The sequence below is a fragment of the Erpetoichthys calabaricus genome, chromosome 6 (genome assembly GCF_900747795.2).
Source record: "Erpetoichthys calabaricus chromosome 6, fErpCal1.3, whole genome shotgun sequence".
Taxonomy (NCBI): Eukaryota; Metazoa; Chordata; class Cladistia; order Polypteriformes; family Polypteridae; genus Erpetoichthys; species Erpetoichthys calabaricus.
The window spans coordinates 32,030,130-32,044,611 of NC_041399.2; the positions used below are offsets into that span (position 1 = coordinate 32,030,130).

The 14,482-nt window shown below is 38.3% G+C and overlaps 1 protein-coding gene across 5 annotated transcripts in view; it reads left to right on the forward strand.

Moving 5' to 3' along the window:
• Positions 1–14,482, forward strand: part of stau2 (staufen double-stranded RNA binding protein 2) — a 368,617-nt gene that overhangs the window by 14,321 nt on the left and 339,814 nt on the right. For 4 of the 5 annotated variants that reach the window (XM_028803455.2, XM_028803458.2, XM_028803457.2 and 1 more), the window contains exon 2: positions 12,028–12,235. The exons of the other annotated variant lie outside the window; for it this stretch is intronic. In XM_028803455.2, the coding sequence (XP_028659288.1) occupies positions 12,037–12,235 (199 nt within the window). In that variant the 5' untranslated portion in view covers positions 12,028–12,036. The remainder of the gene's footprint in view (positions 1–12,027; positions 12,236–14,482) is intronic. 5 annotated transcript variants of the gene reach the window in all.

Consider the following 14,482-nt stretch of genomic DNA (forward strand, 5'->3'; position numbering starts at 1 on the left):
GTACGCACCTCTGCATATGAGGTCACACAATTCACACCGCATGTCAGAACATGTGGTCTAATGTGTACTCTCTGTAGACCTTGGTGATAAAGTTGTGGTGAGGTGTAGGTCAGGCATGTGGATAATCTTTGAGTCTTCCAAGGAAAAGAGTAATGAATGATTGATAAATGGAAGAAGTTTGGAACCACTAGGACCTCTAGAGCTGTCTGTTGGGTTAAATTGAGTAATCAGGTATGAACAGCTTTGAATAGGGAGAGGTGGGAGAATCTGTCTGAATGATGACCATCTCAGCAGCACTCCATCAATCAGGTGTTAGAGCTCCTAGACAGAAGCTATTCTCAAGTAGTATACATATGATAACCTACTTGGAGTTTGACAAATAGATAGATAGATAGATAGATAGATAGATAGATAGATAGATAGATAGATAATGGCATTTAAAGAAGTCTGTGAGAATAAGGAAAAGGATTCTCTGGTCTGATGAGCCAAAAATCGAACTTTTTGGGCATAACCAAAGTATGGTGTGTGGCAAGGATAAGGCAGTGCTCATCTCCTATTTAATAACATCTCTACATTAAAGCATGGAGGTGCTTCTCAGTGGCAGGGACAGGGAGACTGGTCAGAATTGAGGGAAGGATGAATGTAGCCAAATACAGAAAGGTCCAGGAAGAAAACCTGCCCCAGAATGCACACAACCTCAGACTGGGGTGATGGTTCACCTTTTAGCATGATGCTGATCTAAAGCAAACGGCCAAGACAACACTGGAGTGGCTTCGGGCAAGTCTCTTACTGCCCTTGAGTGGCCCAGCCAAAGCTCAGACTTAAACTTGATAGAACATATATGGATAGACCTGAAGATGGCAGTTTACAGATGCTTCTCTTCTAATCTAACAAAGCTTGAATAGGGTGAACTGCCCAAATCCAGGTGTGCAAAGCTTTCGTAGATCTACCTAAGAAAACTCAAAGCTGTAATTGCTGCCAAAGGGGCTTCTGCAAAGTAATGGATTAAGGGTGTGAATACATATATGAAAAGGAAATTTCAGTTGTTGGTTTTTAATAAATTTGAAAACTTTTCTGAAAATATGCGTTCACGTTGTCATTAGGAATTATTGAGTGTCGATTGATGGGCAAAATGGCAAATTTATCTGTTTAAAATTACTATAAATGGACAACACAATAAAGTGTGCTTAAAGTGAAGGGGTCTGAGTACTTTGTGAATCCACTGTATAATTGCATGTGTTTGTTTACAATTTATACAGTATATGCACATAGTGTGTTTATTTCTTGTTATGGTTGGCTGCTCAGTAACCTTACTGTTCCTGAATCTACTGGAATGAGAGCCAATGTCGAGCAACTGTGCAGGATGGTTAAGTTGTTTAGTAGTACTCTTTGATTGTCCAAGTCAGCATGTGTCATGTTCTATCCTGAACAGAAGGCAGCTATGTGCCTGTAATATTCTGTGCTGCTTCCACCCTCTACATTTCTGTGTGACCTTGCTTGATTTTATAATGCACATCTTGGGTGAGAAATAAATGGATGTGATAATAAAACAAAAGATTTAGTCTTTAAGTAATGTGATGTATTGAAACTTGTACAGTTGAACAAAACATTTATTTCTATAACACATTTTCATACACATGATCTGGTGACTTACAAATTGTCAAAGAAATATTTAAAAGAAAAGAAAAACAAATTAAAATTAGATAATTAACAAGTACTACAGTATACAAAAATAACTCGATATGTACTGTGATAGATGGCCAGGAACCCTGCCCTGCCGGGATGCCTGGAGGAAGGAGGAACCGGGAGAGCAGCGCTTCTTTTCCCTGGGCACTCGGCCCGTCTTTGCTCCCTGGGGTACAGCAATTCCGGGACACCAGGAAGTGCTGACAGACCCGGGATGGCGTATGCCTGGAGTGCTTTCGGGTGCAAGAGCAGCACTTCTGCCACACTGGGGAGTGCTGCTGGAAGTACATCATCAGGCACCTGGAGCATATCCGGGACAAGTTAAAAGGAGCCGCCTCACTCCAATCAGGGAGCCGGAGTCGGGTGGAAGAAGGACGGATCTTGCGGGACAGGAGTGGAGGCAGCCAAAGGAGCCAAGGACTGTGAATTGTGTACATAGTTGTAAATATAATTGTAAATAAACATGTATGTGTTGGACACTGCATTGTCGTGTCTGTCTGTGGCCGGGCTAGCTTTTACAGTACTTACATAAAATTGATTTATGATTAGTGACTGAAAAAACAATAATATATAGAAGGACTCTGCTTTCAACTAAAGATGTTTCATATGGTGTGTAACTGACAAGACAAAAATCAAAGTTGGGTGATGAATGGTATAAAAGACCAGAGAAGGTGAAGGAAGAAATTTAAAAGGTTAGTCGGTCATTGAGTGCTGGAGAAAATAGTGATCCAAATTTGAGAATGAGATTATCTTATATTGTTTAGCTGTAAGGAGTATCTTTGAAATTCTGAGGAAGAACAGTGTGGCTGTCATCATGGATTGTGAAATATTCTACAGTTGGCATATTAAGATTTTTGATAGTAAAAGATCAAATATACTCACTGAACAATCTGCAAACCAACTTCCTATTTTACCTATGTACATTTCTGGACATGTCTAACAAGAAATGCTCAAAATAAGATTTTGTACTGGCTAGAGGCCTGTTGTGTATTATTACATTTTCCTGTTGACCTAGATATAATTTGTTAATGACAAATTTGTAAGTGATAAAATGTGTTTGGTTACAAAAGAAAATGCATACCAGGGAAAGATGCTGTGCTTTATGAAATGAGCCACAAAAAAAAAGTTTGTTTAAGTTAGGTGGTGTTGTGAGCACACCATAATGGAGTGTCACCGTTACTTATTGAGTGGTCAATGACCAGGATATGAATGCCCAAAGGAACAGGTAAAACTCCTAGCCTAGAACAATAAGAGGTTATTAAACTAAAAGCAGCAAACTAAACCTAAAGTAAAACATTGAGCTAAGTCATAAGTCTATGAAAAATAAACTGATTATCAAAAAGTCAGTACTTACTGAAAGAATTTCCCAACTCAAAAAGATAACAATTAGGATATGCATATAATATGTATCAAAGTTATTGCTATTGATTGAAAAGCTAGATGTTGAGCTGTAGATGTCACAGTCTTTTATAAAGTAATGGACATGACATCATAATGTTGCAACATCCTGTTACATGATTGGTAACAGCCTTTGATATGGAGGAATATTTTTGATAATATAAAATAAGTGTATTGTGAAATTTGGCAAAATATAAATAAAAACACAATGATATGTGATCATAATTAAATGTGTCATGTATCATTCTGTTGCTTATTTCTTTAAGAGCTGTTTTAATTATTTTTCAGTTTATTTCAATGACACACTACAAGTACTCCTTGAAATGAAAACCATCATTTTTCACACTTTAAAGTTGAGAGGGTGGGCTGTAGTGAGTATTGCATTTTGAGTAGTAAACCCTTAATAGAGAGGATGTACACAGTTGCAGCTTTGCATGTGATTTTGAATAAAAGTACCAAGGTAAGCAAATCACATGCACAAAATAGTGACAAAAAATTATTATACGAAGTTGGTACTTTATTTCATCATTCTTTAATGAGTCTGTTTTGATTTGTCTGTCTGGACTCAGTTTTTTGTCACATTTTCTCCTTAATCACTTGTTGGTGCCAGTAGCTCAACTGAATGATCAGCTGGCACTATCAATAATATTTACATAATGAAAACTGGGAAAAAATCAACATCACAATACTACATAGTGCAATATAGACAGAGCCCATGACATCACATAAAAAAACAGTATTTGAAAGACAGGGAAAATATAAATAAATAAAGACGACACTTGAATCCGGGAAGGAGACCCCTAGCTGAATTATAACAATATACATGTTAGTTGAAATGAAAGAATGATGATAAGAAAATGGGTATCAAACAGAACTCTCAAATTTGTACAGGCATTAAGACTAGTAATCAGGGCAATACTGAAGGCTTTTAAAACCTGTGTATTTAGTAAAAAGAAAGGTAAATCGGGAAAAAAATAAAAGTAAAAATGTCTTTGTTATACTGAGAAGTGCCAGAAGACATAACAACTAGAAAAGGCACAGGATTTGCTAAGGTGCTAAGCCAGCTCCGTCACTGTTAACATCTTGTTTTACTTTGTCTGCTTAACCAACTGTCTTTATATTATGAAGACAATATGAACAGTAATATGGACCAAAGTAGAAGAAGTAGTGAGAAAATATGTTTGGTTATAAGTCAAGATATAAGGAGACTATGGCAGCTTACTTTTGTGGTTATTTTGTGAGCATTTTTTTCCCACATTTAAACACTGCTTTGCAAAGTTCATATTTTCTTGTTTTAAAATACTACTGGCTATGTCAGAGTCATTAATAGATATGTTAGTGCATTTTAAGTTTGGTTGTTACTAATCTTTAAATACGTATTTGGTATATGTGGAATTGGAAAAGGGGGTAGAGATTAAAAAAAAAAAATTAGTAGGTAATGTGAAGAAATGCATGAGCAGGGGATAATTATTAAGCTTGATACTTAGTCATCCTTTTGTGGCCTGCATTCTCTGACTTTGTTTCTTTTATGACCAGCCCCTTACCACTTTTTTTTGGCTTTTGGTTTTTCTTTTACTTTCCTTACATATACTTGACTTTATATCCCTAGTGATGGGGTCAAAACATTTACACCATGTTTTCAATGGATATTCACATTGAACCTAATTCAGCCACTTTTGAATTGATGTCTATGTGTTTATCTGTCTGTGCCAGATTATGAGTCTTTGGATTCAATAACTGAAAAACAAATTCCTCAGTCAGAATGAGACTTGCTAATTTAACAAAATTCTAGATTCCTATTAATTTTAAACAAAATCCCTCTCATTGATATTTCATACAGAGATAATAATAATTTTCTAGTTTTTACACACATTGACCAATATTTTACTGCTAAAATCACAGCTTTATGATAGAACATTGTCTCACATATTCTGAAAATCTGCCATTCAGGCTAACACGCATGTCCATCCTGTTAATCTAAATTGTACAAATTTCCCACTCTCCACCAAACTACTTGTTTATTCTGTGTATCTATAGTTCTTTGTATGAATAAAACATTCTAACATTTGTGTGTAATCTGCCCTTTACAAATTTCCAGCTGTGTTCTTATTGAAGTTTTTATTTTAAATCTAAGGGGCTCTGTCCCCTGCTCGCTTCCCTCGCCAACCCCTGTGCGGGCGCTACGTACTAATCATTTCCTAGATCTGCTGCTTGTGACGAATCGTGCTGTGCTTTTGGATAAACACATATCAACTCTGTCTTTGATATCTCTGTCTTTCTAAACTATTATCGTTGACAATTTGTCACATGTTGGTTTATTGTATATGCGAGCGTGATATTTTGGATTCATATAAAAATATAAGAAAACTTTTTTGTCCATGTTTTTCAGATAAATTTAGTGTAAAGTGCGATACTTTTGGGCATAAGGATTTGCATCCATTATTGACTGTAGAATTTCTAATACATCCGATCATTTAACTCTTTCAATTCTATGTTGCATTGCTTCTCTGTGATCATAAATATAAACCTGACCGAATTGTGATTTCTTTGAAATTAAACTTGTAGTAGCTCTGTCATATCACCTATGTCCATATATTGTATTCAATCTCTTTTTGCTGTTCCGTTATTTCATCGAGTAATAATTTCCATTTGTTAGTGCTATTGAGATCTTTACTATCGGTGTTTTGAGACTTTCGAATTTTAGCACTTTCATAATCTCTAACTCTGCTCTGCATGTGTATTGTGCCAACGTTTTTGAACCTCTTTGCAATGTTCCACTTTGTCTTCTACTGTGTGTCTTTTATTTACACCCCTGCTTGGACCTGTTAGGTCTTCAGTTCATATCTTGGCACAAAGTCTTGTCTGACGGGACGTGAATTTATGTCTCTGAAAATGTCTTGTCTCGTCTCATCTTTCTGAAAAAGTCTTGTCTCGTCCCAAGATTTTTTTATATAATAGAGAGATATCAGCTGGAATTCTTGGTTCTATTTCCATTCTTAATTTTAAACACTTTTATCAAGTAACTTCTTCTGTTTTTTCAAACTGAAAAGGCACAACTCCTTTAATCCCTCTTCATAAGTCATACTTCTCAGGCTCGGAATCAGCCTAGTCCCTCTTCTCTGGTGTTTCTCTGATGCTGCCTTGTCTTTTTTGTAATATGGAGAACAAAACTGTACACCGTACTTCAGGTGAGGTTTCAGTAGTGGTTTATAGAACTTAAGGATATCCTCCATTGATATGTACTGCACACATGATGATATACAGTCATATGAAAAAGTTTGGGAACCCCTCTCAGCCTGCATAATAATTTACTCTCAACAAAAAAGATAACAGTGGTATGTCTTTCATTTCCTAGGAACATCTGAGTAGTGGGGTGTTTTCTGAACAAAGATTTTTAGTGAAGCAGTATTTAGTTGTATGAAATTAAATCAAATGTGAAAAACTGTCTGTGCAAAAATTTGGGTACCCTTATAATTTTGCTGATTTGAATGCATTTAACTGCACAATACTGATTACTTGCAACACCAAATTGGTTGGATTAGCTCGTTAAGCCTTGAACTTCATAGACAGGTGTGTCCAATCATGAGAAAAGGTATTTAAGGTGGTCAATTGCAAGTTGTGCTTCCCTTAGACTCTCCTCTGAAGAGTGACAGCATGGGATCCTCAAAGCAACTCTCAAAAGATCTGAAAACAAAGATTGTTCAGTATCATGGTTTAGGGGAAGGCTACAAAAAGCTATCTCATAGGCTTAAACTGTCAGTTTCAACTGTAAGGAATGTAATCTGGAAATGGAAGGCCGCAGGCACAGTTGCTGTTAAACCCAGCAGGTCTGACAGGCCAAGAAAATTACAGGAGCAGCATATGCGCAGGATTGTGAGAATGGTTACAGACAACCCACAGATCACCTCCAAAGACCTGCAAGAACATCTTGCTGCAGGTGGTGTATCTGTACATTGTTCTACAATTCAGCGCAATTTGCACAAAGAACATGTGTATGGCAGGGTGATGAGAAAGAAGCCTTTTCTGCACTCACGCCACAAACAGTTGCTTGTTGTATGCAAATGCTCATTTAGACAAGCCAGATTCATTTCGGAACAAAGTGCTTTGGACGCTGAGACAAAAATTGAGTTATTTGGTCATAACAAAAAGCGCTTTGCATGGGGGAAGAAGAACACCGCATTCCAAGAAAAACTCCAGCTACCTACTGTCAAATTTGGTGGAGGTTCCATCATGCTGTGGGGCTGTGTGGCTAGTTCAGGGACTGTCACAAAGTTGAAGTCACGCAGGGGTTGGATATTCCAACAAGACAATGAGCCAAAACACAGTTGGAAATCTACAAAGGCATTCATGCAGAGGGAGAATTTAACTTGTATTTATATATATATATATATATATATATATATATATATATATGTGTGTGTTTATTTACTACTACTACTACTGTTATACATTTTAACATCTAATTTAGAGAGTTTAATTCTGCGTGGCTTACCGGTGTGCTTAATATGTGGCGATAAATTATCGAACAACAAAAAATGTAACGTTGAAAGACATTTTCAAAACAAGCTCTCAGCATTCACTGAAAATAAGCGAAAAGATAAGCGAAAGAGAGCAATTTCGGAACTGCAACGGAAAGCTGAACAGAGCAAACATACTTTCAAAAAGTGGATCACTTCTACACAGTCAACTACAGCCGCTAGTTTTGTGGCAGCTCAAGAGATCGTAAGGAGGGGTAAGCCGTTCACAGACGGAGAATACATGAAAGAATCGTTCATAAAAATATCAGAGCATCTATTCTCCGACTTTAAAAACAAACGGGAAATTGTTCAGAAAATGCAAGCTGCATTTAGAGAAAGATTCGGTGAGTTCAGAAAGAAAAAAAACACTCTCTCCTTCCCTGTCACACCCCTGGACGTCGACCCATCCCTGCTGAACACATCCGCATTCACAGGAGTAAGTAAGCCCGATCTAGAAATTTAACTGGACGACATAGCAGATAAAGATTAATGGGTGTCCAAGTTCAAATGCCTGACAGCGGATCTTGAAGAAGTCACCCGTCAGAAGGCTACTCTCGCTAAAGAGCACAAATGGAGTGATATTTAAAACCTCCCCAAACCCGACAAATTTGTTTTCGACACATGGAGTGCCATTCCCGAAACGTATATGAACATGAAAAAATATGCATTTGGAGTCCTGTCCATCTTTGGCTCAACATACTTAAGTGAGCAAGTTTTCTCAAGCATGAACTTCATAAAGTCCAAATATCGCTCCCGCCTCACACATGAGAGCCTGCAGTCCTGTGTGAAGGTCAAAGTCACATTGTACAGCCCCGACATAGAGATGATCAGCAGCGAACTTCAGAAACAGAAGTCACTTTAAACAGGTGACAACAATAGCATTTAATAAGCTATTATTTTTCAGAAAAACAAAACACATTCATTTCGGACCCGGAGCTGATGTAGGTTTTTTTGTATGTTCAGGTGCTTCAGTTGATTCAGCACACTGAAATGGAATTTTATGTTTACTTTTTTAAAGCTGCTAAGCTACAGCTAAATGTTTTATTTATATTAAAGTGGGCTAGTTTTTATTTTAATTTTACACAGGTATAGGAAGGACCCAAATAGGCCTGCATAGTTCAGTTTAATTTATTTCAAAGTAGCCCTACACATGCACACTGCACTTCTGTTTGTTGTATTCCGTGGTTGTAACATGTAAAATCTTAAAAAAGATTAAAACTTTTAAAAGTTTATCAGCTGTGTTATGTTTTGCGGCTCCAGACTATTTTTCTTTGGAGGAAGAGGGGGCAAAATGGCTCTTTTCATAGTGAAGGTTGCAGACCCCTGGGCTAGGATATTGTGTTAGGTGATATGAATAGGTAAGAATAGGTCTTTTCCCAAAGGTTTCAGAGTACTGTGGAGAGAGGAGGGAAAGATTAGGGAAGCAATTGGTATGATCAAGGGATGTAAAGTGTTCTGCAATAGGCTTTGTAAGGTCTTTGATTTTAACAGATCGAATGTGCTCTCTGAAATGGTCTGCTTCACCTACTATGTGTATATGGCTGGACACTTCCTTCAAGAAACACAGCAGATATAATTTTTAGACAGGCAAGGGGCCCATTGTTTAATATTTAATTTACCATCAGGACCATGTGCAAGAGTAATGTTGGTGACATATTTTTAAGTGACAGTGGCTCCTGTTACAGCTAAAAGTTCCGGGTGAGGAATATAGCTCTTGTCTGTGACATGAGCTGTGGATCAGAAGTTTTTGTAGGTTAGGTGTTCAATAGAAAGGGAGGGTTAGGGAAAAGAGGTTGTTGTGGAAGGACCATACTATAAAATGGGGAAATTTTGTTTGAAGACCTTTAGGAGAGAGAGAGAGTATGCTAAGCTGAAATGTGAGAACCCTTGGGATGCGAGTTTCATTGTTGGGGTTCCTCATAGAGTAAATATTATGAGTTCTTCTCCTGGCTTGAGTTAGGGTCCTGTCCACAACTTGAGAAGGATATAATCTATCAATGAAGAAACTCCTCATTCTAAGTGCTTTGTTAAAGAAATTAACCTTCGCATAGCAGCGGCAATGGAGTCTAAGGATATTCGAAAGCAGTAGAGTGTTTAGTATGTCAGGGATGTAAAGAAATGTAGAGAAGGTAACTGTGTGAGTCAAAGGTTTAAGTTATGGAAAGCTGATAGACTGATACTGTATCTTAAAATAGTACAGTTGTGGTGGATGCTTCAACTGCGTACTTTAGTGATGGATGGAAACGATTAAAATCGTTAATTCCTGTAGCTGGAGCAAAAGGTAGCACCAACACAATCATAAACTTCTCTTTTGTACAGGTCCAGTACAACGCTTAGGTAGGAAGGAAGAAAAAAAAAAAAAAAAAAACACTCTTCCACCCAGCTGTCCAAGATATTGACATAGCTGGGTCCCATTCTAATAACAACTCTACTGACCTGGTGAGAAAAGTTCCTATCAAAAGACATCACTGAGAGTAAGAACAAATTCTGCCAGTGTGATGAGGGTGTTTGTGGCAGGATCCTGCACTTGGACATCTGTTGAATGTGTTTCTGAGGGCAATGAGACCTTCGTCATGAGGAATGACTGCATACAGAGTGGTGACTTCAGTGGTAAAGATAAAGCAATTAGGACCATGGTATTTATTGCTGTTAAACGACTGGAGAGCAAGGTTAGTATCTTTTTAGTATGAATGGAGACTCTTAACCACTGCTGTCACTAAACTATCGAGGAAAGCTTTTTTCATTGCCAAGTGCTATAAAGCCACTTTTCCTTGTTCTTCTCCAGGCAAAGCAAGGCAAAATGTGTATTATCTGGCTCCTGTTAGGGTTTTGAAGCCTGTGGATTCTTGGTAATTTACGTTTCTGTAACCTGCCAGTTATTTTCTGTGCCTTGGAGATGACATGTTAAATAGTCTTTGTGATTATAGACATATGTGCTACCATACCAAGCAGTGATGCCTACAGTAATAACACTGTCAGTGGTGCAGACAGAAGGTAACCAGGGTTGCAACAGGCTCATATTACATTTCTGCAGATATTGAGGATGGACAGGTGTTTTGACTTCTTTAGGATATGCTTAGTATTGCACTCTCACCAGAGATCCTCAGAGAATAACCATTTCATCTGTTACGTACGCAATAAATATTAAAAAGTGAGTAAACATTTTTTCTAGAAAGCAGTGAGGATTTCTTTACTTTTTTTATTTAGAGGTTTGGTGTTATCTTGACACTAGTTTAGTCTGTTGTATATAGGGAAACGTTGTTACACACAAAACGATAATTGTGTCATTGGTAAATATAATACTATGCTTGCAACTGTTGGTGTTTTTGTAGTTTTAGATAAAAAGGGTTTACAGCAGTGAGGTAGGAAAGCACTGATTATTGCCATGACCTCAGTGTGCTGGGTCTGAAACCTTCACTCGGTTGTTGCCTTTGTGGAACTTACATAATACCTCAGCAGTGCCACAGGCTGATTGCCTCCATGCCACGCCGCATTGATGCAGTAGTTTATGCAAAAGGAACCCCGACCAAGTATTGAGTGCATACATGGACATACATTTCAGTAGGCCAACATTTCTGTATTTTTTTTTATTGGTCTAATTTCCTAAGATACCGAATTTTGGATTTTCTTTACCTATAAGTCATAATCAGCAAAATGAAAAAAATAAATGCTTGGAATATATCACTCTGTGTGTAATGAATCTGTATAATATATGAGTTTCACTTTCTGAATTGAATTACTGAAATAAATGAACTTTTCAATGATATTGTAATTTATTGCGAAGCACCTGTATGTCTGTTTATTTCCTCCTTTGTGTTCATTGGTTTTCCTCCCTTATACCCAGAAATATAACTATTAGGTTGACCGGATTGCAGATTAGCTTTGTGTTAGTGTGTACATACGTGGGTCCTGCAATAAAACTCCATCCAGGGTTGATCTTTGTCTTCCTTGCACTTAATGCTGCATGAATAGGCCCGCAGGCCCTACCATCTGATCCTGAATTGAATTTAGCAGGTTTGAGAATATTGTAAAATTTAAGCAATGAGGCGAACAGGCTTAGGAGTACTATAAACATAGAGCAGGATCAGGAAGTGGGTCAAAGGCTAAACCTGTGATATAAATTTTACCCCCATCCATTCATTAGCTGCTCTAGGGAAATGTCTAAAGATCCTTTATTTTAGTGATTTTTCTTTTCCTCAAACTTTAGAAATTACAAGTCTTTTATCTTTAGGCAATAATTTTAACTTTCCTGTTTTAATGGCCATGTCACTATGGTGGTATTGAACATTACTGAGAACAGGAAGAAAAGTTGGGTTATCTGTATGAGCATTTACTGAGAGTATATTGTAAATGTCAAAGTAGATTTGCAGTAATTTAACTTAACTGTCTTTGCTACTACTTCACTATAAATTTAATTTTTTTATAGATATAGAGGATGGCACAAGTGAAAGTGCAGACAGCAGCAAACTTCTCTGCATCTGCCATGTCATCTACAGGACAGTCGCCAGCAGTGGTGACTGTAGGTCCACTCGGTATGCAACCCTCTATGAACGGATCAGTTCCAGCCTCAACTCCCAGCTGTAACAGTCCTGCAGCTGGGTTTGTGGAATATACTGTTCCTGCAATTTTACCAGGTATGCAGTTTAGGTAATACAATGTGTTTTAATTAGCTACATTTTTGTAATGAAGTATTTTATAATTTCCTGAGTACACAACTATGGAGTATGCCAGTATATCAACAATAAAATAAAATGGCACTAACCAAACCCTGATTAAAATGTAAATAGAAAAAGATATGTTTTACTGGCTCTTCCAAAGAAGCATTTTCCTAATGCTATGTTATCCTAATAAAGTGAAAATGGTATTAAAATTGGAGGAAGAAGAGGGTGGCTAATCTTTGTCAGAGCAATGATATTTTTTAATATTTGTCCCTATTATAGTTCTCAAACAAAAAAATCATGAACCACACAGTTAAAACATTTTCAGATAAAAATATTTCATTAGGAATTATGTATGATAATGAATTAAAGTAGATAAATTGGTTAATGGGGTACATATAGTAATAAGCCAAAAGAGCAAAGGAGATGGCAAGCATCTAATTAGGTCAAACATGCATAGTGCCCATTTTGACAATTTTGTGAACATGCTGCTCAGCTGGACACATACGATTTGAGTAACACAACAATTTAAAGAATCTCTAGTCAATTGATAAAACATTTTGTTGCTGTGAAGCAAGTGCCTGGAAATACCCTGTTACATAGACTTTTTCATTGCCAGTCCATGAGGGTAATCTAGATCTATGGTTCTGCCATCTCGCATTCTTAAAAAACATCCATTTCAATGTTAAAGACTGACTTTAAATTGCCACATTTAGTTTTTAAATAAACAAAGCTCAAAATGTTCTTCAATTGTTGTTGTGTAAAAGTAATCCAATTATACCACTGTTATAGACTAGAGCTGCAGCTCTCAACTTTGCAGTATGAGGGCAGCTTTTTCGTGACACATGAAGGAACCTAAAAAAAAATATATATAAAACTGCTCAAAAAAATTAAAGGAACACTTTGAAAACACATCAGATCTCAATGGGAAAAAATCCTGCTGGATATCTGTACTAATATGGACTAGGTAATGTGTTAGGAACGAAAGGATGCCACATTTTTTGATGGAAATGAAAATTATCAACCTACAGAGGGCTGAATTCAAACACCATACGGAAATCAAAGTGAAAAAATGATGCCACAGGCTAGTCCATTTTGCTGAAATTTCATTCCAGCAACTCCGAATCGTACTCAGTAGTTTGTTTGGCTCCAACGTGCTTGTATGCATTCCTGACAATGTCAGGGCATGCTCCTAATGAGACGACGGATGGTGTCCTGGGGGATCTCCTCCCAGATGTGGTCCAGGGCATCACTGAGCTTCTGGACTGTCTGAGGTGCAACCTGGCGCTATTGGATGGACCGAAACATAATGACCCAGAGGTGTTCTATTGGATTTAGGTCAGGTGAGCGTGGGGGCCAGTCAATGGTATCAATTCTTTCATCCTCCAGGAACTGCCTGCATACTCTTGCCACATGAGGCCGTGTATTGTCATGCACCAGGAGGAACCCAGGGCCCACTGCACCAGCATAGGGTCTGACAATGGGTCCAAGGATTTCATCCCGATAACTAATGGCAGTCAAGGTGCCGTTGTCTAGCCTGTAGAGGTCTGTGCGTCCCTCCATGGATATGCCTCCCCAGGCCATCACTGACCCACCACCAAACTGGTCATGCTGAACGATGTTACAGGCAGCATAATGTTCTCCACGGCTTCTCTAGACCCTTTCACGTCTGTCACATGTGCTCCTAGTGTACCTGCTGTCATCTGTGAAAAGCACAGGGTGCCCGCCAGTGGTGGACCTGCCAATTCTGGTGTTCTATGGCAACTGCCAATCGAGCTCCATGGAGCCGGGCAGTGAGCACAGGGCCCACTAGAGGACGTTGGACCCTCAGGTCACCCTCATGAAGTCTGTTTCTGATTGTTTGGTCCGAGACATTCACACCGTGGGCTGATGGAGGTCATTTTGAAGGGCTCTGGCAGGACTCATCCTGTTCCTACTTGCTCAAAGGAGCAGATACCGGTCTTGCTGATGGGTTAAGGACCTTCTACGGCCCTGTCCAGCTCTCCTAGAGTAACTGCCTGTCTCCTGAAATCTCCTCCATGCCCTTGAGACTGTGGTGGGAGACACAGCAAACCTTCTGGCAATGGCACGTATTGATGTGCCATCCTGGAGAAGTTGGACTACCTGTCCATCCTCTGTAGGGTCCAGGTATCGCCTCATGCTACCAGTAGTGACACTGGCCGTAGCCAAATGTAAAACTAGTAAAATAACAGTCAGAAAAGA